At 47.1% G+C, this 24,414-nt stretch overlaps 1 protein-coding gene and 1 pseudogene across 1 annotated transcript; both read right to left on the bottom strand.

The window, feature by feature from the left end:
• Nucleotides 1–1,094: 1,094 nt before the first annotated feature.
• Nucleotides 1,095–12,001, bottom strand: LOC123358859 (kinesin-like protein KIF17). The gene is made up of 4 exons (XM_045001014.1): nucleotides 11,680–12,001; nucleotides 7,767–7,913; nucleotides 6,628–6,729; nucleotides 1,095–1,382 (listed from the first exon to the last, which is right to left on the bottom strand). Exons 1-4 carry the CDS (start codon nucleotides 11,908–11,910, stop codon nucleotides 1,095–1,097), a joined length of 768 nt encoding a protein of 255 aa, XP_044856949.1. The 5' UTR covers nucleotides 11,911–12,001.
• A 3,512-nt stretch (nucleotides 12,002–15,513) lies between these two features.
• Nucleotides 15,514–24,414, bottom strand: part of LOC123358858 — a 35,390-nt pseudogene continuing 26,489 nt past the window's right edge.

Raw genomic sequence — 24,414 nt, 5'->3', positions numbered from 1 at the left:
GTCCATAAATGGCTATTAGCCAGGATGGGTAAGAATGGTGTCCCTAGCCTCTGTTCGTCAGAGGATGGAGATGGATGGCAGGAGAGAGATCACTTGATCATTGCCTGTTAGGTTCACTCCCTCAGGGGCACCTGGCATTGGCCACTGTCGGTAGACAGATACTGGGCTAGATGGACCTTTGGTCTGACCCGGTACGGCCTTTCTTATGTTCTTATGTTATGTAAAGGAGATTAGATTAGATATTAGGAAAAACTTTCTAACTATAAGGATAGTTAAGTACTGGAACAGGCTTCCAAGGCAGATTGTGGAATCCCCGTCATGGGAGCTTTTTAAGAATACCTGTCAGGGACAGTCTAGGTTTTTTTGGTCTTGCTTCAGGACAGGGGGCTGGACTTGATGACCTCTCCAGGTCCTGTCCAACTCTACATTTCTATGATTCTGATTCTATGAGAATAATGGCCCCTTCCAGCTTTACAATCTATGAATTCCAAGTGCAAGTGTGGCCTTCAGGCACCGGAGCTGTCAGTCCAGCAGCTCTCAACAGCATCAAATAAGGATTTTAGAAGAATAACAGAGGGAAATATGCTCCCAAACAATGTGTAGGACACTTGTCCCACTCCCTCCACGGGTGAGCGAGGGAAAAGACATTTAAAAAATACTCAGTCACTTTGCATTGTAGTGAATGTTGGTGTTGGCACAGCTCTCATTCTAGACCTAAAATCATTCAAGACTAGAACTGGGAAAATTTTCAGCTAATAATACAGTCACTGAAAAATGCATTTTTCAAGGGCTCTGAAACCGTTTGCAAATGTTGGTCAAATTTAACAAATTGTTTTGGCCAAAAAAACCAGACAACAACATTTTTTAAAAGGTCAAAATACCTTAGAAAAAATCAAAACAAAACATTTTGAAAATGTCCATTTGAACAGACATTCAAAACATTTAATTTGGACCCACATGGAATGTTTTCAGTTTTTGTTTTGGTGAAAAAAACTCAAACCATTCAGTTTCAGTTAGAAACAAACCGATTTTTTCCCCACAGATACTGTGGTTCAGCAATAGAACAGAAAAATCAACGATTTGCTCAGCTGTATTCAAGCGCCAGTTTTTATTCTGGGATTATCCACCAGATTGCACAGGCTGGTTCTATGCTCAGTCTCCCAAAGGCCTGACCCAGGAATCTGGCACCTACCTACAGCATAGATCTCCATGTTGATGGTGAAGATGGAGTGGGAGCGGGAAGAATCCTTGTTCATCAGGGTGTAGCCCACTGCTCGGTTTCTCCAACCCGTCTCCATGATGCGCTCGCACTGGGCCACGCTGTGCACGGTGTGCAGGGAGAGTCCTTTCACATACACCCCCTTCTCTGGGTGCTCCTTCAGCTGCAAGCAGGAAGAGCACAACACAATGATCAGAACGGTCCCTTCTGGCCTTAAAATCTATGGATCCATGAACACAGGTTACAGTAGGACTCTGAAACACTACAGACCACTCTGGAAATTTTCCAGGAGCCCGAGGACTGCACACGCTTTGCATATGAAAGGAGGAAAAGGCAGTTATGTGCATAATGGGACACTACAGCAAAAATCTCATTGCCAGCTACAGAACAGCACTCCGAAGCAACTCCTGAGGGGTGCTGTGCACCTGCTGAGCACCCACATCTCCTACCAACTTGGAGGTTGCACCGTGCTCAGTAGGTGCTCAATAATTAGGCTTTGCCCCACCCCACTACACAGCTGTAATGTAGCAGGCAACTGTATTTGGCTGTAACCAGGAAACAGACTATATGCAACAGGAACTAAAGTCAAGAGTTTGTTGCTTAGCTCAGGCATCTCCAGTGTCACATGGTGCCCTGCTCCCCTACTCTGAGCTGCCCCATAGCTGCGTCTTCAACTTCAAACATTAAGAAGATATGTCAAGGTTTTCATCTGCCATAGCAAATGGCTCGTGTCTCTGGTTATAGGGAGTTGACTACATCAAGTGTTTGAGGGCTTGTCTTCACTACCGTGCTGCAGCGGTGCTGATGTAGCACATCTGGTAAAGATGAATTACGTTGACAGGAGAGTACTTTCCCATCAACGAAATTACTCCACCACAATGAGAGGCAGAAGCTATGTTGTTGGGAGAGTGTCTCACGGTGACACAGCGAAGCGTACACACAGCTTTAAGTCAATGTAACTTATGTTGCTCGGGGCGGTGGGTTCACAACATAGCTTACATCGACTTAAGTTGCCATAAACATACAACTAAGGGTAGCATAAAATCCCTCCATTACCTGTAAGGGGTTAAGAAGCTCAAATAACCTGGTTGGCACCTGACCAAAAGGACCAATAAGGAAAGAAGATACTTTGAAATCTGGGGGGGAGATTTTGTTTGGGTTCTCTTTGTGTTTCTCTCTCGGACAGAGAAGGACTAGGGAAGGAAAATTTTTTTTTCCTAAAACCTTACCTGAAATAAGCATCTAATATTACAAAAATTGTAATCTAATGCATTTCCTTGCTATTACTTATCTTTTGTTTTGGCTTGTGACTTTTCCCTATTCTAAGAGGGAGGTTTATTTCTGCTTTTTGTAACTTTGAAGTTGAGCCTAGAGGGGAATCCTCTGTGTTTTAAATCTTATTACCTTGTAAAATTACCTTCCATCCTGATTTTACAGAGGTGCTTCTTTTACTTTTTTCTTTATTATAAAGTTCTTCTTTTAAGAACTTGATTGGTTTTTAGTGTCCTAAAAACCCAAGGGTCTGGACTGTGCTCACCTGGTTAACCTATTGGTTGGTATATTATTGTCAAGCCTCCCCCGGAAAGGGGGTGAAGGGGCTTGGGGGGATATTTTGGGGAAATAGGAACTCCAAGTGATCCTTTTCCTGAATCTTTGTCTAACTCACTTGGTGGTGGCAGCAATACCGTCCAAGGACAAGGAAGGGATTTGTGCCTTGGGGAAGTTTTTAAACCTAAACTGCTAGAAATAAGCGTAAGGGGTCTTTCATGTGGGTCCCCACATCTGTACCCCAAAGTTCAGAGGGAGGGAAACCTGACATCTGTAGACAAGCCCTGAGATACAATAGTGAGGGATACTGATATTAGGTGTTTTACTGATCCCCTCTACACCACATGGGCATCTACACGGCATTGATTAAACTCTCAAAATCCTGCCCATCATGCTCAGGACAAGTATAAAATCTTGGGTGTCAGTTTTTCTTAGGTGACTCCAAAGTCCTGTTCTGGAGAGAGATATCTCCAATACATTAAATCTCTAATAGAATCCTCCCAGCAACTAAAATTCGCGCAGAGGGGACTTTTGATAAAAGACGTTACTAAAGTACATGTTTCTTCTTTTATAGCCTTGCGTGATCCATCAAATCCATCACAGGAAAAAGTGATCAGAATAGCCCACTAGGATCACAAACACCACTTAGGCTCCATTCTCATTGGGGCTTTTAAATGTATTTGAAATCATTTGCAAACAGTTATGGCCATCATCATTTGAGCTGACAACTAGGACCCTATCTACACCACAAAATAACTGAGTCGGGGGACCAAGTTACAACATGGTTATCCTGATGTGATTTCAGACATGTGACAGATGTTAGTCACCTTGCTTAATGCACTGCTGGAAAGCACTCTGACACTACTGTGATAAATGCACCATAAGAACCTATCTAGAATAGAACAGAATCAGGTTATGAGAGAGTTAAAAATTGTAGTGTAGGTAGGACTTTAGCCATGTTCCCTAACCAAGCTAAAGCCTTGGGCTGCCTGGGTAACCGAGTTACAGGATCAGGGTTAGGTCAATCTATACTGGGGTAGGCAACCTATGGCACGCGTGCCAAAGACGGCACACAAGCTGATTTTCAGTGGCACTCACACTGTCTGGGTCCTGGCCACCGGTCCGGGGGGCTTTGCATTTTAATTTAATTTTAAGTGAAGTTTCTTAAACATTTTTAAAACCTTATTCACTTACATACAACAATAGTTTAGTTACATATATTATAGACTTATAGAAAGAGACCTTCCAAAAACGTTACAATGTATTACCGGCACGCGAAACCTTAAATTAGAGAGAATAAATGAAGACTCGGCACAGCACTTCCAAAAGGTTGCTGACCCCTGATCTATACTATAGCTTTTAACTGTGATATATGATAATCGGGTGACTGGGATGGTTAAAGTTAGGAGTGCTGTGGAAGCGTAGTCCCTGGCGAAGTCCTCACCAATGCCCATCTCTGATCGGCTGAAGGAATGGCACTGCCTTGCATGGGAGGAAGCTGTACTTAGCCTACTAGGGGGGAATAAGGACATTCCACTCACTTGACACTGCACTTCAACTGAGTGTGATGTCTTCCAAGCAGAGCTCAGTGAGGCCTGTTCTCTGCAGGGCTTTATTTCATGGCAAGTGACTGTGAGTCCCTGGGGTGCAGGGGTGGCCAGGAGTCACCAACATTAAAAGGAAACAAATACAATTAATAATACTAATGGGATCTCAGAGGAGAAACATGTAGGGCTGCAGGGGGCAGAAGATCTGCCTAGGCTTTGGGTCTCCACAGGACACTGACTCACTTAATTATTCTGTTAAAGCAGCTACAGCCAGAAGCTGTCACCAGCGTGTGTTACCGTGGAAACAGTTCTGCCCAAGCACTGCCCTGCCTGTGCCAACAGCAGTCATCATGGAAACCAATGTCATTATTGATGTGGAACAAAAAGCAGGAATGTGCAGGAGGCTCTTTCTAAAATACTGAACCCTATTTCTCCCTAAACACACACACTCTCTCTGCAGAGGGAGGAAATGGGGACCCACCAGGGATTTCACCCCTATAGGGCCAGGCACATGCTAAAGTTCTGTCACAGTTTCAACATTTCTGTGCAGCAGATGGTGCTAGTACCTTGGTTTTCCTTATACTGACAATCTTGCTGGCATGTAAATTAGAAGAGAAGACATGCAGCTCCCCACAAGAATGCATGGGAAGGGCAGAGATTTGCAAAGCTACTGTAAAACAACAATCAATAGAATTATTAATTGTATTGATTTTACTGTACTACATCTTTGAAACTTCCTGCCTTTCCCATGCATTCCAATGGGGGAGTTGTACCTCTGCAGTATCCTGTCAATAAAGGATCAGCCATTTTTAAAGATAATAAGATCATCCACAGTCACATTAGATAAGATTAAAAATGGATAAGGGACAGAAACCCTCCTGCTTCAGTGCATGAACCAGATACTAACTTATGGGCATCAGGAAGAAACTTCCCCTATGTGCAGGCTATTCAATAATGGTGCACTGGAGACCTCTTGCACTTTCCTCTGAAGCATCTGGAACTGGACACTGTAAGATAGGACTTGCCACATTGGACAAGATCAATGGTCCATCCAGTTAGGTGTCCTATATTCCTAACTAGACATAATCTAATGTTCTTCCAGGCCCCTACAAATCCCTTCTCTGGCTCCCCTCTCCTTCTAAGTTGAGCAATTCAGCCTCACTTTAAGGGTTTGCACAATCCCCCTCATTCTTACATCTCTGTTTTCATTACATCTTTCCCCTTCCCTATGATCTTGTGTATCCTCTCTCCTGACCCCTTCTTTCCATGTGTCCACTTTCAGCATCCTAACTCCTTTCATGCCTCCCTGTAAAGTTGAGGCGGATTCCCACCTCCTAGGCCAAAGCTAGGACCTTGGGTCCAGTCCTGCAGCCCTTATGCATACTGGATAATTGATAGACCTCAACAAGTTCTTCTAAATGGGGACTCATCACGCAATTGGAGCCTTTCTAGTGGGGCTCCACACAGGGATCTGTTCTTGGTCCAATGCTACTCAATATCTTTATCAATGAACTGGAAGAAAATGTCACTGCTGGTAAAGTTTGCACACAAAAATTGGTGGAGTGACAAATAATGATAAGGTCAGTTCTACAGAGCTATTTTTTAACCCCAGGACCAGGAGTTGCCACTCCGCCATGGCTCTGGTCAAGTCCAGTGGCTACTAGCCAGGGCTCCACCTAAAGCATCCCCTTTAAAAAAGGAAAATGCATGCATGCACACACCTCTCCCAGGGCCTGGGCTCAGATCCCACGAGAGAGAGAGAGAGAGTGTGTGTGGTTTTGTAATTATTTTTGTATTGCATTTTAAATTGATGCCAAAGGTGGCAGGAACCAGTCACAGGCATTCTTTTGTACGTGTTCCGTTAAATTCAAATACTGTACCTACATAAAATAACAGAAGTAAGTTTGGTCTTGTGAGTTGCATATTCTAATAGCCACCATCAAGAATAAAGAACTTTGAAATCAATTGCAGAGAGCAGCTGAGTCTAACCTTTTGTCAGGGTAAAAACACATTGATGATAACTTTCAACATTGATTTGAAGCACACTCTACTTTCATGTACAAGAGTGTATTCAAACTGGGTCTCAGACAATAAAGGAAAGTATGAGATTTGGGGGAATGGGACCAGACTGTAGATAAAACTCACTAAACATAATAAGAACAGTTTTTGTCACATCTTAAATGCTTCATGTTTCAGTTTCTGCAAAAAGTTTCTGCTGGGTTCTCCCTCATTTCTATTAGGCATGCCTGATAGCAGTCAGAGCAAATTAAAGCATATCCTCATTTAGCCATAATTATTTTATGATCTCCTCACCTTCAACTTTTGCTTGGTGTTGGCTCCTAGCAAATCTCTTATGTCTTCATTGTAGATCTCCAGGTAAGAGACTCTCACCAAGAATTTGGTGTTTTCAGCACACTGTACAAAAACAAGAGATGGGATTTTAGGGGAAGTTTTTCAAAAGTGCTTAAGGGAGTTAGATACCTAAACGCCAATTGACTGTCAATGACAGTTGGGTGCCTAACCCCCCCTTGGCTTTTTAAAAAATACTTAGTCTGCAGATTAACTATTTAGTTCACATTATATGGGACCTTTCACAGTGTAAACTCCTGCCATACAATACATAGACACTGAGAGGTGTAGACCTAGTGTGAGGGGCTCGTTTACACTGGTAAATACACAGCATCGAGAATATTCAGCTTGGAGTAAAAGTACCTTGTCCTTTTCTAGCACCCTTCAGCAGAGGGCTTCATAGCACTTTATAAACATTAATGACTTAAGCCTCACAACTTCCTAAGATTTAGGCATTATCCTGGTTTTACTGATATGGAAACAGGCCGAGAGAGAAACACTAATTTGCCAAAAGTCACACAGTAAATGTGGTAGAGCTGTAAACAGCACCTGAGTCCCAAATCTCAAGGACTCTGTTGGACTCTACATATGCCCATTACTGAATCATACACACTCAGCCAACCAGAACTGCATTCAGTGCTCATGTACTCATCATATGAAGTTCTTGGCAAGTTGACAGGAAGTCTCCTGCTACCCTACTGATAATTTGGGGGTGGGAAGAATGTGGCTAAAGCACTGAGGAGGAACTCAAGAGATCAGAGTTCTATCCCAGCTCAGTGACAGCCTTCCTGTGTGATCTTGGGGAAGTCACTTTCCCGCTCTGTGCCTCAGTTTCCCCATCTGTAAAATGGGATATAATACTTCCTTACCTTGCCATAGGGTTGTGTGGATAAATTCATTAATGTTTGTGGGGCTCAGATACTATGGCAGTGAATACTGTAGAAAAACCTATTAATAAATAGCTTATAACATATAGACCCAGACCCTCAAAGATATTTAGGCACGTAACTCCTATTGAAATCAATGAGAATTAGGTACCTAAATACCTTTGAGGATCTGGGCTACAGTCCCTGCTACAGCAGCCATTTCATGTCACTACATACCTGTACGCTCTCAAAAACGTGTTCAAATGCTCTGGGAATTATGCCTTTCTGTGTAGGAGGGTCCACAATGCCCTGCATGGTAAATGACTTCCCACTGCCAGTCTGGCCATAGGCAAAAATGGTGCCATTGTAGCCCTCAGTAACACCCTGGAAAATTCAAGGAAAACATAAAGAAAATAGCCATTATCTTCGTCCTTCACATGTTTTGAATCAAGCTACTAAGATTCTATTCTATCACCTAACAGTGCTTTTATAGGGAAGGCGAGAAACTGCTGGGTGAGCAAAGAAATTGCAATGTCATCTGTAAGTGGATGGAACGCAAACACCTGAGCTGGAATTTTGAATTTCTTCTGGAAAGTCCCATGGGATCTTTATCTCTACAAACCAAGGACTTGGTTTTACATCTCATCCAAAACCCAGAAAAATAAACCTGAAGCGGAAGAAAAGTAGGGGCAAAACACAAGCTTCCTAGCTCAGGCCATAGACTAAGAGAATAAAATAAAATACATTTCACTGCTGTATAAATGCACTGGTTTCTCTCACACCCCAGGGGCTGACAGAACAGAGGTGGTCAAAACAGGAAGGGCCCATTGATGATAGTATAGAAAATTAGGATACTTTTGCTGCAGATCAGAAGATACTCTGAGGACCGGAGAAACAAATGGAACTCCAGCTGATTGTGGCTAAAAGGGAAGTCTTAATCCTAGAATAATGATAAGAATGTTATTTCTCATCTACTCACTCAAATTCATCCTTTGCAAAGCTGGCTAAAGGAGGGAGTGGCCCAGGGCCGGCTCCAGGCACCAACCGAGCAAGCTTGTGCTTGGGGCGGCAGATTCCAAGGGGCGGCTTCCCTCCAATCCTTTTTTTTTTTTTTGCTTCGCCGCTTCGGCTGCCCCCACAGGTTTTTTTCTTTTTTCTTTTTGTCGGGGGCGGCAGCGCGGAGGAGGGGAGCGCCCTGCTGGGAGCGGTGCCAGGTCTGTAGCAAGCCCGGCAGGGCAGCCCGCGTCCTTCCCTGGGCGGCGCGGAGCCCTCCTGGCAGGTGGCGTGGCGAGCGCCCTGCTGAAGAAAGCCCTGGCTGCCCCCCTGCTCTCTCTCTCCCCTCCCTGCTAGCCGGGGTGCGCACTCCGCTGCCCAGGGTGTGTCTGCAGGGCTGGGAGTCCCCCTGCACCCACGCTCTGGCCGCCCCGCAGGTTGTTTTTTTTTTCCTTCCCTTCGCCGCTCCGACAGGCCTGCCGGGTTTTTTGTTGTTTTTTGTTTTGCCTGGGGCGGCAAAAAAACCAGAGCTGGCCCTGGAGTGACCTTTCCTTCCTTCCTTCCTTCCCATCTCAGCAAGACATGAAATAGATATAACTTTACGAATCACCACTGGGTGACGGATTTACTGATTTTTAAAAAAACTGAATGCAAGATTCCCCAGATGCAATGGCAATAATAACTAAACAGAGATTTTGAAAAAAATGAACCACATGCCAATTCACCAGAGACTGAAACATGGTTAGGGAGAGAGGCTGCGAAGAGCTGTAAATGAGGAAAAGGGCAAAGCCCTGGTGAATTGCTCAGCCCCCTGCTGTGAAGCCCTCCCAGCCCCCTGCTGATTGAGGTCATCCCCTCCTTTGCCAGCTTCAGAGATGCCTTTGAGTGAGCAGAGGAGAAATACTATGCTAACGTTCTTCAGTTTACTGTAGTGCAGGGATTGGCAACCTTTGGCCTGAAGCCCGCCAGGGGGCATGCTGGTTTGTTTACCTGCTGCATCCGCAGGTTAGGCGGATCGCAACTCCCACTGGCCGCGGTTCGCTGTCCCAGGGCCGCAGTGGGGGTCCAGGTACTGGGGCTTCCCCTGCCACCCCCCCCCCCCACGCTTCTGTGGGGGACCAGGGTTGGGGCACTGGAGCTTCTCCTGCCCTGTCCACCCAGCACTTCTGCTGGAGGGCAGGTTGGGTGGGGTGGCCTTCCCTGGTGCCCAGCAGCTTCTGCTGGGGATGGGTGGTGGTGTGTGTGTGTGTGTGTGTGGACTTCCCCCACCCTGTTCTGCTGCCGTGGAGAAAGGTCAGGGTGCAGGGGCTTCCCCAGCCCTGCCCGCCTGGCAGCTGGGCCTCTGGGCTTCCACCGGTGGCAGCGGATTTTTTCCAGGGGTCCCCCAGTTGGCTGGGAGGCTAATCCCTCCACTGGCTGCCAGTATTAAAACATCCTTGGAATTTCCAAATATTATAGATGACAATTTCCTAACTCAAAAAGTGTTGCAATCAACACAGGAGGACTCTGTATTAAACCTCATCTTGACAGCTAAAGAGGGACTGATCACAGAACTAAAAACTAATGGTTGCTTAGGTACAAGTGACTATGAATTGGTCACATTTATAATGTGCAAACAGAATAAAGTCCAAACCAGTAATATGTATACTTTGTGCTTTAAAAGGGCCACATTCACAAAGCTGCAAACAATTATCTGCCAAATCAGCTGGGAGGAAAAATTTAATTAGAAAAATATGATCGATCATATTTTGGAATTGTTTAAGAACACTTTATGCCCCAAAAGCCACAATCAAGGAAGAAGATCGTACTGATTAAAAAAACTGACTTGGTTTAGAGGGGAAGTGAAAGCAGCTATAAAAAATGAAAAAAATAATACATAAATTAAAGAAGAGGGAAGTTGATAGTAATATATATAAACCAGAAGTTAAGAAAAGGGACACACAGAGAAATCTATGGCAAGTATATTTAAGCAAAGTTAGAATGAGTTTTTTGAGTATATTAGAAGCATAAAAGAATCTTGACCATGGTACTCGTTCATCGCTAAATTCAAATGGTAGAATGATCAATAATAATGTAGAAATTACCAATAAATATTTCTGTTCAGTACTTGGGAAAAAACAGATGATGTAGTCTCATCATATGATGATTATTACACTCTTTCCATTCCACTACTAGATCTCTCAGGAGGATGTTGAACAGCAGCTACTAAAGTTAGACATTTTAAGATCAGCGGGTCCAGATAGCCCTTTTGGCTGTGAGTTGTCAGAAGAGTGCAAAGGACCTCTAATGTTGACTTTATTTTTAGAAGTTTATGTTTACACAGTTCTGTATTTGCTTTTTTTTTTTTGTCTCTGCTGCTGCCTGATTGCACACTTCTCGTTCCAAACGAGGTGTGGGGTTCACCGGTCAGTTCGTAACTCTGAGGTTCTACTGTAGATGCAAGGAGCTCAATCTATTTAGTGTAACAAAGAGAAGGTTAAGAGGTGATTGGTTACAGTTTGTAATGACCTACATAGGGAACAAATATTTATAATTGGCTGTTCAGTCTAGCAGAGAAAGATATAATACAACCCAATGACTGGAAGTCGAAGTTAGACAAATTCAGATTGGAAATAAGATGTACATTTTTCACAATGAGAGTAAATAACCATCAAACAATTTACAAGGGTCGCTGACAATTTTCAAATCAAGATTGATTTTTTTTCTAAAAAATCTGCTATAGGAATTATTTTTGGGAAGTTTCATGGCTTTTGTTATATAGAAGGTCAGACTAGATGATCCCAATGGTCCTTTCTGGCTTTCAAATCTATGAATCAAGGAGACAGTGCAGCATGAGGTCACATTCAGTGGGTTTTCTTCAGAACCATAAAGATTAAAACTTTGTAGGATTTTTTAAGGAAAGTTTAAACTCTGCCAGGGCTGGCTCTAGGCACCAGCAAACCAAGCACGAGCTTGGGTCAGCACAATTTCAGGGGTGGCATTCCGGACCCTTTTTTTTTTGCTTTGGCAGTTGCTTGGGGTGGCAAAAAACCTAGGGCCAGCCCTTAACTCTGCAGTAATTGATGGAAAGGCCTTGCCGGCCATTGCCAATCTCCCAAGCCACCCATTCTCCATGGAGAATCTCTGTGGCTCATAGATCACTTTTGGCCTCACTCACCTCTACCAGCGGGTAGGCAATTTCATTGTAGATCTGTTCAGTGTTGTGGCTCTCATAGTACGCCCCGTGGAAGGTGAACTGCTTCGGGGGCTCGTCAGTGGCCCCCGGGTTCTGGATAAAGCACTGGCCCCGGGGGCTGTCCATGCTGATCACGGCCTGGCAGCTGAGCGCCTTCTCTCGCTCGTTCATGGGCCGGCAGCGCACTATGACCTTCACCGCCTCCGAGGCCATGTCCGAAATCACCGGACAACCTTGCCGTCTGCAGAGGCGCTTCCAACGGCGCGGGACGGCTGGAGCGAGCCCGGCTCAGGGGGCACGATCCCAGCTCACCCCAGTGGGGAGGCAGTGTCAGAAGGGCAGGGGCTGGAGAGAGCCTGGCATGGGGAGAAAGCCTCGCTCAGGGCAGTGGGGCGGCAGTGGCAGGAGTGTGGGAAGGGCATTGGCAGCTGGGGCGAGCCTGGCACAGGGCTCGAGGGGCGCCAAGCAGCGGGCGGGCAGGGAGCAGCTCGCCACGGAGCCTGCCCGGACCCCGCCCACTAGGGGGCGCCAGGTGCTGTGACGGGCTGGGGGGCGGGGCAGCCCGCGCGATGCCCCCAGGGCTGCCGTGGGGAGGGGGGAACCGGGCGGAGTCGATCTGGACCAGGCCAGAGCCGGGCCGGGGAAGCAGCGCCGAGCTCCGCTCCGCTCCCCGCCCCCACCGCGGCGTTGGCCGTTACCAAGGGGCCCAGGGAGCGTCGCGCAACAGCGCGCTGCACTCTCTGCCGCAAGGCTCCCCCCTCCCAAGGGGCCGGGCGAGGGAGCGTCACCCAATTCCCATCCCCGCTCTCTGCCGAAATGCCGCGGCAGGCCCCTGGTCTGGCTGAGCGGAGCTGCCCCCTGGGCTCTACGGGGAGTGGGTGGGGGTGAGGGGCTTCTCCAGGGAATGTCGCAGCCTCCAGCTGTGGGGTGCAGCAGGGCACAGGGTGGCAGTGGCCAGCGCAAGGGGCAGGCGCGGCGCAGCACCCCCTCAGGATGCTGGGTGAAGTCTGGCTTGTCTAGGTTATTTGGGGGCTAGGAGGCCACAACTCCAGTTAAAGAGCTGCAGGGATAGCCCAGGCCACTTCCCTCCAGCCTAGGGTGCCCAGACAGCAAGTGTGAAAAATCGGGGGTAATAGGAGCCTATATAAGAAGAAGACCCAAAAATCGGGACTGTCCCTATAAAATTGGGACATCTGGTCACCCTACTCCTGCCCTGCGAGGGCCTGGCGAGCTGTCATATGGGCCACACTTTAGCCACACTCCTGCTGTGGTGGCACAGAGGGAACCTTCCCTCTACATGCTGAAGGGCATGTGGTGCAGAGTCCAGTCATTTATAGACCTTGTCTGAAGGAAAGTACCTTCATGGCAGCTGAGCAAGCTCCTTTTGAGTATTAAAGGAGCCCGAAAGGTTGGTGTTAACTTAACCAACCATGAAATGCGCTGTTCTGGGCATCCAACTCCCACCCCTTATCTATATGCTCACATGTATCTTCCCCGAGGGTGGTTTTTAATTTGCGGACTCACTGCATTTACTTATGTCCCCGCTAATAGTTCAGGGGGCCCCTGTGCTTTGGGTCGACTAACAATGGGGGTTGTCCCTGGTCACACTTTAATCAGGAATGCATACACGCCGGCCCCAGTTCAAAGGACTCGGCGTGGCTTGCCCCTTGATGAGACATGTGATTCTACTGTTGATTTAATGTCTAAATCCCAGGCTGTAGCCCTTGCTGCTTCATTGGTGGGAGTCCCGGGTCTGGCTTTAGGTACAGAGCTCCAGCTTGTTAAGGTAGCCTGTGCCCTCGCCAAATCTATTAATATAACCTCAACTTTGATTTCCGATTTGGCCTCAGAACTTTCGGGGGTCCGGGAGGGGGTACTCCAAAATCGTGCTGCCATAGATTACCTCCTTTTAAGACATAATCATGGCTGTGAGGATTTTAAGGGCCTCTGCTGTTTTAATCTCTCTGATCACAGCCAAAGTATTGAAAATCGGCTGGCCAAATTACGTGACATTGTCACCCACATTACACAAGAGGGTGACAATTGGTGGGGGTCTTGGGGTTTTGGTAATTGGTTCGGGTGGATCAAGAATCTTTTGTCTTCCTCCCTAGTAGTGTTGGTGCTGGGCCTGCTTCTCTGCTGTGGCCTTCAAGTAGGGGTACCTTGCTGTAAAAGTTGTTTCTCTGGTCTCCGCCGGCCCACAGAAATGTACCCCCTAACGGCAGCTTCGCTGCCAGCATCCAATAGTTCGCCCTTTAATCTTATTTTAAGTAATGCATATGAGAAAACTCAACAAGAAGCGTTTGCGTATTCTCACAGGGGGGGATTGTTGGGGAGAAGGGCAAGGCTCTAAGTAAATAACAAGATATCAAGGGGTAAAAAGTTTAGATTCCCAGGCTCACCACGGCCTTCTGGCTATTCCTCCCTAATGATCAATAGTGTTATTGTTAAAGTAGTATAGGTATGGAGTCATTTATCATTTCTCTTTGTTCTTTTGTTTATGGTATTATATGTAATCAATTTATATGGGGTCTGTAGTCTGGGAGAAGGATTAAGTTAATTAAAAGATCCTGCAGTTAATGAATTGTAAATAATAAATGATGGCACCTGTGAACATCTGTGTAAGCAAGTAGGGTATATAAGACAGTGCAAAGAACAAGTGGGGGTGCATGATTTGAGAGCTATCTCTCCGTGCACCTTATTTGGGCCAAATAAACTTCTATAAGCTTTCTCCACTCTGGTGTGGTTATTTGGGGATACGCACACCGGGAAAACGAACCCCAACTGTTGCCCCCTGCAACACTCTCCACGCTGCCAATCACCGACCCCTTTGCCCGTAGAGGCGGGACACGCAAAGCCGCCTCAATCTGTGACCCGGAAGCGATCGGGAACCCGGCATATCCTCCCTCCCTCTCGGGGCCCGAGGACTAGATCTGAAGTCCCGCCTCCTCGAGAGCGGGGCCCAATCAGAGACAGACACCTCCACACAGCGGGCCCCGCACAGCAGCTCGTCCTCAGAGGGCGCCCTGAGCCCCGCCCATGCGCGCTAAAACCGCCTCCGAGTCAGCGCCCCCTGCGGCCCATCAAAGGGATGGCAGCAGCCCCAGCCCAGGCCAGGCTGCTCCTGCACCCGGGTTCTGCGGCTGCTGCTGCGCCTGCGCAGCGCGCCGCTTCCTCTCACACCGTCCTTGCCTGGTTCCCTGCATGCCCCAGGCTTACCGCAGTAGCCACTCCCAAGCATGACATTAAAAACAAATAACTTTGAGTCCCTGTCTTCTGCAGCCCCGCCCTCCAGGAATCCCATTGGCATGTTTTTACTGGCGCTGTTGCTAACTCTCATGATTGTGTCACAAGTCTCATGACAATTACTGTTTTCCTTAAAGCCCCAGCTCCTGGAGTCAAGTGGCTATGTGATGATTTCAGCATTCATGCTTAAAAGTAAGTTTCTATCCCTCATGGCTGTGGAGAAAGCTTCATAATGTGACCCCAGTGGACCCTAAAGGTTCAAAAAGCAGAAAGCCAATAAAAAGAACACAATCTATTATTTTTACAAAATCTCCTGCCATGAAAGCCAATCGCATGATTTTTGAACATCTGCCATTTGGGTCACCTCTCCCTGTCTAGGACAGCTAGGGTAGGCAGTGTCTTTTGCTGATCAACAGCCGAATATGCTGGCTTTCGGATTATGAAGCAAAAGCTGATGGGAAAGACACTCCCGACCCAGTGCTTTGCAGCTACAGGGATAGTGGCCAATGTATGCAACATCTGGCAAAAATGCAAAGGAACATGAACTGTAAATATAACAGCAGTCAGAGGGAGTTTGTCATTAAAAGGCAATGTATTGTGATCATTAACCAGATGTCCTGCACATAAGATAAATGACTAAAATATAAACAGTCAACATACAGTTTACAAAACTCTTAACATCTTGAACACAAGGACAGGAGCAATCATTTCCACTGTCTCACTGAACTGCAGTTTCTGATCTGATCTAGGAGTCAGGGAATAAATGTGCAAACTGTATTTCCTTGGAGAACTGAGTTTGTGTCTCATAAATGATGTCAGTTTCAGACTTTCTCAAGAAAAGAGAAAGCAGAAATGGCTGTGATATGGTAGCGATGCTGCCAGAACCTCTCACTGTCTTATTACAGTGAGGAATAAGACAGGCGAATTCTGTATGGGCGTGAGCTCAAGTTGTGGCTGTGACATCCAAAAGGAAATAAGTAAGTTCTGTCCAGGAAACTTGCATTGGGAAATACAGGAAGTGATTTTAAGGCTTTTTTTTGAGGAACTGCCTCACATCACTAAAGATTTTACTCCAAGTACAGAGGTTTGGCTGGGCATGGCAGTGACCAGAATGGAAGACTAAATATATGGTGCTGGCTGCACACACGTGGCAGGGAAGCAGGTAACGGAGGAATGTGCCAGCCCCAGCTTGAACCTGGAGTTGTCACTACAGACTTCAAAACCTCTGGAAGCAGCATTTGTCTCCACTGACCCTAAACTCAAAGGAAAGTCAAACTGTCCCTTCCAAAAGCCGCTGTGATAAGAGGATTGCTGCCACCAAATTCTATATCGTTAAGAGGGTAACTGCCAAGGTAGGTTGCTGCAATCTGAGCAGACACTGCCATCAGGGGCCATGGGAACTGGAGTCCATGAAGGCCACTACAATCAGAAGGATCCGTATTCACCTGAGGCCAGTTCACTCAGAAGGGGTCACTGCTGAAGCTGTTTTTGCCCTTCTTGCGCTTTGTTTTGGAGGACGGTGTGGTGAAGTCAAGCGACTCAAGGCGGAAAGGACGTGGCTGGGGCATCTCCACAGTCTGTGAAGGAGAGACGGGTGCCATGCTGGAGGTGTTGTTGTTCAGGGGTGCGCTCAGCACAGGAGGGGAGTTATGATGGGCTGTAGAGTAAAGGAACAGGACATACCCACATGTTTGGTCTGTTAAGACTCAGCAATGCTTTTCCACGTTCCCAGCTGCATTAAAACCTTATCCATTAATTTTATTGAAGGCAGTCAGGAAATTTAGATATTTTTGCATTTAATTTACTCATTTTAAGGAACTTCCAGACTGGAGTTGACCGTTTCACTGGTTGATTTTCTGAATATGCAATGTATCTAGTCAAATACTAATAACTCAGCCTGGTGGCTGAGCTTTCTCAGCGGACTGCCTCCACATTTGGGATTTGATGCCCACATCCCCTTGAAAGTGCATCACAGCCAGAGTTTAATGACTTTCATGGCACAATGCAAAGCTCATTTAGTTGGTTGAATTGTTGATTATGTCTCTGTTTTGTTCTGTCTTTCTGCTTATTCTCTGTAATTGAACAGCCCAGCTGCCAGCATGACAGGCACCTGAGACTAAGGGTAATAGGTTTCATTCACAGAAGTAGTAACTGGATACATTTCTTCATGCTGCTTCATCAATGTGCCTCAATCCTGTCCTCATGAGACATTTGTAAAGGTAAGATGGGAGTGTGTGTAGTCCATCCAATTTCTGCTAGCAAGGATGCCAATTAGCACCAACTGTGGTGGTGGATTTTATTATGCAGACAGCTCTTCACTAGGAATTAGACTGAAACCCCACAAAAATCTGTTTCACTCAGGCTACCACAAGGTTGTTATCTTTTGTTAGACCTACCTAGTCTACTTTGGAACCAGTGACCTGAAGAGGAAAGGCTCTGTATCTATCGGTTCATCCACAGCTGCATTTATTTCTGTGTGCTGGCTCAGAAATGGCCACAGAGCTTTGCAGCTCAGTACATTGTTCCAAAATTAATTAAAAACAAACAAACAAACAAAACAAAACCAAAAAACAAAGGGCCTGATTGGCAAGAGACTCCTATTGAATGCACAGATGGGCCCATGCTGTACATTTACAGAGCTTAGCTATCCTTAAAACAAATGGAGTGAGACACAGCAAGGGCACTTGTCACCAAGGACTAAGTCCACGGCAAATTTAAAGAGGAATCACTAGCACCACTGAATGACACACGGGCTAAGGCCACTGCTTATGCAGAACATCCAGCCCATGGTGCTTTATTCCCTGAAAAACTGGGATGAGCGGCAACCCTATGGAGGGACAAAAGACAGCAAGTGTTGGTCAGGGTGACACGTTGAATGTGAATTACCTCCAAGCTACAAGCACTGGAAGCAAATCATTCAAATCACTACAGGTAGGTTTATCAACGTCTGGTCTGCTAGAGCAACTCTAGGGAACCATTGTCAGAGGGGAAAATGGCTATTACCACCAATAAAGGAATGGGTTGCATTGTCCATTAAAGAGGCTATTTGACTGGGGAACAACAAATCCCTCTAGACTAACATGCCAGGAATGGAACCCTCACTGGAGGAGACACCGACAAGGAGGAAAGGAAAGGAGAGTGTTGGGATATTTACCAAGACTCTTCATAGGATCAGCACTGAGGATCTGGCTGGCTCGCTTGGACCGGAAATAGTTACTGGCAATATTCTCACTGTCACTCCTGCTCAGCATCAGTTTGTAGCGGTCTTCTTCCTGCTGGGATCACAAAACGCTGTGAGCAGCACTCCCCTCAGCGCAAGCTCGAAAGCAGCCAACCACCATTCCATGAGCTAGGGCCAGAGACTTAGAGATAATATGAAGTGATCGAATATATTATCCAACCTGGGCAACAGTAACACTGCAGAATACACATTCTTGGGAATAATCTGGACAGGCATCGGGCTACATCCTGCCACACCCCATCCCCAATACCTGTAAGCAAAGTCCAAAATGTAATGATACAGGTACAATTCTGCTACACTGGACGGAGTGGGTGCAGGACTGTATGTGCTGCACAGAATGGCTTTCTGGCAACAGTGATACATGGCTGCAGTAGATATATGGCCAGTAGGTTTGCAAACCATGCAAATCCACTGTCCAAAAGTCCTGCCAAGGGGTCCTGTAGGGGCCGCACAGCCACTGCGGGCAATAGGATTGGTCCCATTTACTAAGGTTTTGCATGGGTGGGAGGGGGAAATCAGCAATTGATCCATGAGGCAGGTTTCAATTATCCCCACAGAAGTTTGGGAATAAGCTTCCATCCACACTTGCTGCACTATCCTAGTCCTAGGCCACTGTGTCCTCGGCAGAGAGGCCAAGCAAAGCAGGGAGTGTTTTTGTGGTTGTCAAAGGAGAGCTAAGATTACTCCTGGGGGAATTCTGCGCCCCGAAATTAAAAATTCTGCAGCAAAAAGTTAAAAATTCTGCACACAATATTTGAAAATTCTGCAAAATTCTGCATATTTTGTTTGTCAAAATAACACAATATAATCATGCCAGTTACAATTATTTTGGTAATTTATTTCAAAATATCTGTCAGCAAGTATGTCTGTAACAATACAGACCAAAAAAAAATTCTGGTAATTTTTTATTGACAAATAGATTCCTTACTAGGCATATTAATACAGAACGTTGTGTAATTCATTTAAATGACAATACAGAACTGTATTTCTTGCACCTGTCAGAAGCAGTGCAAAGGCTTGGAGGAGTCGGGGATTACGGAGTTGCTGAGGGAAAAGGAAGGAGCCTAGGAGTGACCCTGGAGGGTGATGAGTGTGGGTGGGAGGTTTTTCTTTGGGGGTGGGATTGTTAGGGGGTTGGGAAGCCTCCCCCATGCAGACCCTGGCTGACCCCAAGCCTCTCCCATTCAGTCAGGCACGTCTGCCCCTGTCCCCGCACCTCTCGTCCCCACGGGTCTCTGCAGAGCCCCTCCCCCATCCCCAGGCTCAACGCTGTCACCCCACTAGCTCCTGAGCCCTTCCCGTCTGTCCACCCCACTAGCCATTCTGAACCCAAATCTGTGACCCCCCCCAGCAGCCCTGTGTGCCCCAATCTGTCTAACCTGGCTCCGCGGGCAGGTGCTGTGATGAACTCTATTCTGGGGGGAATTCTGCAGCACTGAGCATAGAATTTTGTATTTTCCTGCATAAAAAAACATTTTCCCTAAGAAGTGCTGCAGTGCCACCTTTTCCCCACCAGAGGCCGCTGTGGCGCTAGAACAGCCGGCATGAACGCAGCTGTTCTGGCAGCATAGCGTCCTCTGGTGGGTAAAAGGTGGAACTGCAGCACGTATAGGGCAGAATGTTTTTTATGCGGGAAAATACAAAATTCTGCGAGACTGATGAATTCAGCCAATGCGCTATCCTTCTAGTCTTGGAACTGCTCTAGGGCTCTGTTGTCTATCATTCTGGCCAGGGTTGTCTCTCCTCTTCAGAAGGGCCGCCCAGAGGATTCCGGGGGCCCGGGGTCTTCGGCGGCGGGGGGCCCTTCCGTTCCGGGACCCGCCGCCAAAGTGCCCCGAAGACCCACGGCGGGAGCCCCCCGCCTCCGAATTACCGCCGAAGCGGGACCCGCCGCCGAAGCGCAGCCCGGTCTTCGGCGGTAATTCGGTGGCGGAGGGGGGGGGTCCCCGCCGCAGGCCTTCGGGGCACTTCGGCGGCGGGTCCCGGAACAGAAGGGGCCCCCCGCCGCCGAAGACCGGGCTGCGCTTTGGCGGCGGCAGGTCCCGCTTCCCCCCTCCCCGGCCCCAGCCCCTTACCGAGCGCGTCTCCGGCGGGGCCTGAGCTCCGTCCCGCTCAGAGCCGCGTGGTGAGGGGGCGGGGCTGTGAGCTCCACGCCCAGCGGAGGCAGCTGCCCCGCCCCCTCCCCACGCCGCTCTGAGCGGGGCGGGGCTCAGGCCCCGTTGGAGCTCCCAGCCCCGCCCCCTCACCACGCCGCTCTGAGCGGGGCGGGGCTCAGGGGCTCGGCCGGAGGCTGAGGCTCCAGGAGAGGGGCGGAGGCGGGAGCCTCCGCTCTTCTCTTGGGGGCCCCTGCGGAGCCCGGGGCAAATTGCCCCCTTTGCCCCCCCCTCTGGGCGGCCCTGCTCTTCAGGGGCTGGACTCCCAGCATTCCCAGCCCCTGCTGGCCAAGGTCCTACACTCCCCTGACTGACCACTGGACTGTGAGGCCAGCTCACTGCTTCACTATTTACTCTGCTTTACACACACCCTTATTCTAATACCAGTGATGGCTGGGCATGAGTCCCTCTGGAGCCACTCAGCCCTCTGCCTATTTCCTCCAGAAGGAAGAGCTGTGTAGCTCAGAAGGCTCCCTCAGGTCCCGGAGACGTGCAGCTTACCATCAGCAGCTCTCCGTTCTCGCCTGAGGCGCTCTTCCTGGCTGGCTTAGTCTGTGGCAGTGATGGAACTGCTATGAGAACAAAGGCATTACTTAAAAGACCAACAGCACTGAATCATTTCCAGATTTTCCTGACTGTCCCCCTTGTTCCCCACTGCTGCTTACAGACACCCCAGATCACTGCTTACTGAGCCATACGGGGACTAGAAGGACCTTCACACTACACTTTTTATCCAATAGATGGCACATGCTATGCACCTACCAATAAGAACATAAGAACGGCCATATTGGGTCCCAGTATCCTGTCTTCCGACAGTGGCCAATGCCAGGTGCTTCAGAGGGAATGAACAGAACAGGTAATCATCAAGTGATCCATCCCGTTGTCCACTTCCAGCTTCTGGCAAACAGAGGCTAGGGACACCATCCCTGCGCTTCCTGGCTAAGACCCATTGATGGACCTATCCTGCATGAATTTATCTAGTTCTTTTTTTTAACCCTGTTATAGTCTTGGCCTTCACAACATCTTCTGGCAAAGAGTTCCACAGATCAACTGTGCTTTGTGTGAAGAAATACTTCCTTTTGTTTCTTTTAAACCTGCTGCCTATTAATTTCATTTGGTGACCTCTGGTTCTTGTGTTATGAGAAAGAGTAAATAACACTTCCTTATTTACTTTTTCCACACCAGTCATGATTTTATTAGACCTCTATCATATCCCCCTTTAGTCGTCAGTTTTCCAAGCTGAGAAGTCCCAGTCTTATTAATCTCTCCTCATACAGAAGTTATTCCATACCCTCAATCATTTTTGTTGCCCTTTTCTGTACCTTTTCCAATTCCAATATATCTTTTTTGAGATGGGGCCACCAGATCTGCATGCAGTATTCAAGATGTGGATGTACCATGGATTTATATAGAGGCCATATGATATTTTCTGTCTTATTATCTATCCCTTTCCTAATGATCCCCAACATTCTGTTAAGCTTTTTTGTCTGCTGCTGCACATTGAGTGGATGTTTTCAGAGAACTATCCACAATGACTCCAAGATCTTTCTTGAGTTGTAACAGCTAATTTAGACCCCATCATTTTATAAGTATAATTAGGATTATGTTTTCCAATGTGCTTTGCATTTATCAACATTGAATTTCATCTGCCATTTTGTTGCCCAGTCACGCAGTTTTGTGAGATCCCTTTGTAACTCTTTGCAGTCTGCTTTGGACTTAACTATCTTGAGTAGTTTTGTATCATCTGGAAATTTTGCCACCTCACTGTTTACCCCTTTTTCCAGATCATTTATGAATATGTTGAACAGTACTCATCCCAGTACTGACCCCTGGGGGACACCACTATTTACCTCTCTCCATTCTGAAAACTAACCATTTATTCCTACCCGTTATTTTCTATCTTTTAACCAGTTACTGATCCATTAGTAGGGCCCTACCACATTCATGGCCATGAAAAACACGTCACGGACCGTGAAATCTGGTCTCCCCCACCCATGAAATCTGTATAGTATAAAGTAAAAGCACAAAAGACCAGATTTCATGGGGGAAACCAGCATTTCCCAAATTGGGGGGCCTGACCCAAGAGGGAATTGCAGGGGGTCACGACGTTATTGTAGGGGGGTTGTGATATTGCCACCCTTACTTCTGCGCTGCCTTCAGAGCTGGGGAGCCGGAGAGCGCGGGCTGCAGGCCAGGGGCCCAGCTCTGCAGGCAGCAGTTCAGAAGTAAGGGTGGCAACACCGTACTATACCATCCTTATTTCTGTGCTGCTGCTGGCGGTGGCTCTGCCTTCAGAGCTGGGCTCCTGGCCAGCAGCCTCCGCTCTCCAGCTCTGAAGGCAGTGCCAGCACCAGCAATAGTGCAGAAGTAAGGGTAGCACTAACGCAATCACCCCTACAATAACCTTGTGACCCCACCACAACTCCTTTTTGGGTCAGGAACCCTACAATTACAACACTGTGAAATATCAGAGTTAAATAGCTGAAATAATGAAATTTATGATTAAAAAAATTCTATGATCATTAAATTGACCAAAATGGACTGTGCATTTGGGAGGGCCTATCCACGAGAGGCCCTTCCCTCTTATCCCTGACAGCTTACATTGCTTAAGAGCCTTTGGTGAGGGACCTTGTCAAAGGGTTTCTGAACATCTAAGTACATTGTATCCACTGAATCACCCTTGTCCACATGCTTATTGACCCCCTCAAAGAATTCTAGTAGATTGGGGAGGTATGATTTCCCTTTACAAAAAAAATGTTAACTCTTTCTCACCAGATTATGTTAATCTAGGTGTCTGATAATTCTGTTCTTTACTATCATTTCAGCCAATTTGCCCGATACTGAAGTTAGATTTACCGGCCTGTAATTTCCAGGATCACCTCTGGAGCCTTTTTAAAAAATTGGCATCACATTAGCTATCCTCCAGCCATTGGGTACAGAAGCTGATTTAAATGAAAGGTTACATACCACAGTGCAACTACATGTGGGGCCTGCAGGTCTGTGCAGTGAATATTTCAACCTTGTAGGGAAAATGGTTCATCTATTGGGCTAAGGCAGCTAATACAGAGAAGGGAATGAAATAAAAAGCACAGGACTGGGGGTCAGGCATCCTGGGTTCCCTCACTCTACTACAGACTCACTATGGCACATTGGGAAGTCATGTCCTTCTGTGCCTCAGTTTACCCCCTTTTAAAACCAGTCTAATAATACCTACCTGATGAGGGTTTGTGAAACCTAATTCATTAATCTCATAAACTGCTTCAAGGTCCTTGAAGGAAAAGAATGGGGAGAAGGGCAACAATTTTATGTTAAGCACCAGTTACCAAACAAGACTCCACTAAAGGCCCAGAGATGCTTATGATATTTAATCAGATATGGGTTATACTGTTGTGTGGTTTAACACAAGATTCCCTACTATCACACAAATCAATGACATCCTGTTCAAAATAAATAGTCAGGTAGACCCAATAAGAGATGCTTTGTCCTCATCTAGCTAGATCATCATCCAGGCTCTCACAGAAAGATTACAGCTAATTCTGTACCCGTGAGCCAAACCAAGGTTTTATAAGCAAATACTATCCAAACGCGATACACATGGCCATGCCAGTGAGCCGAGATAAGCTGCGTGGATGGGGAGTACAATGCAGATGCCTTTCTTACCTGCGGGAAGGCTGGTTTTTTGAATGACAAGCTCTGGGAGTTTCCAGCAGCCGCTGTCCTCATCCCAGATGGACTCGCATCTGATCTTATCTAGGTTGCTATAGTTATAGTCACGCCGTATGAGGGGCTGCACCTGATCCAGAAGCTGCTGAAAGAGCAAGCAGTCCCGCTCCTGTCGGCGGATGGTGGCAAGATAATCAATCTTCTCCAACTCAAACTCTGACTGCAAGTCTTTGATTTCGGTCTCAGCAGCTCGCAGCTAGGTCACCAAAAGGAAAGGGTTAATTGTGATGAGAACAGAGAGAACTCTAGATGACTGGCACAACAAGAATGATTAGGAGGAAGATATGAAGAGGGAAGAAAGACATGAGGAGAGTTTGAAAAGATTTGCACTGTTTACTTTAGAGAGGAGACTAA

The sequence above is a fragment of the Mauremys mutica genome, unplaced genomic scaffold (genome assembly GCF_020497125.1).
Source record: "Mauremys mutica isolate MM-2020 ecotype Southern unplaced genomic scaffold, ASM2049712v1 Super-Scaffold_100098, whole genome shotgun sequence".
NCBI classification, from domain to species: domain Eukaryota; kingdom Metazoa; phylum Chordata; order Testudines; family Geoemydidae; genus Mauremys; species Mauremys mutica.
This window is presented reverse-complemented; position numbering and strand designations above follow the sequence as displayed.

Bases quoted from the DNA above. Each gene is read 5' to 3' on its own strand.
- LOC123358859 (XM_045001014.1), bottom strand. From the start codon at position 11,910: ATGGCCTCGGAGGCGGTGAAGGTCATAGTGCGCTGCCGGCCCATGAAC. The intron at 7,914-11,679 runs GTGAGTGAGGCC...TGAATTTTCCAG, and splicing joins TTGCCTACCCGCTGGTAGAG to GGTGTTACTGAGGGCTACAA. The intron at 6,730-7,766 runs GTATGTAGTGAC...GTTTTTGTACAG, and splicing joins ACGTTTTTGAGAGCGTACAG to TGTGCTGAAAACACCAAATT.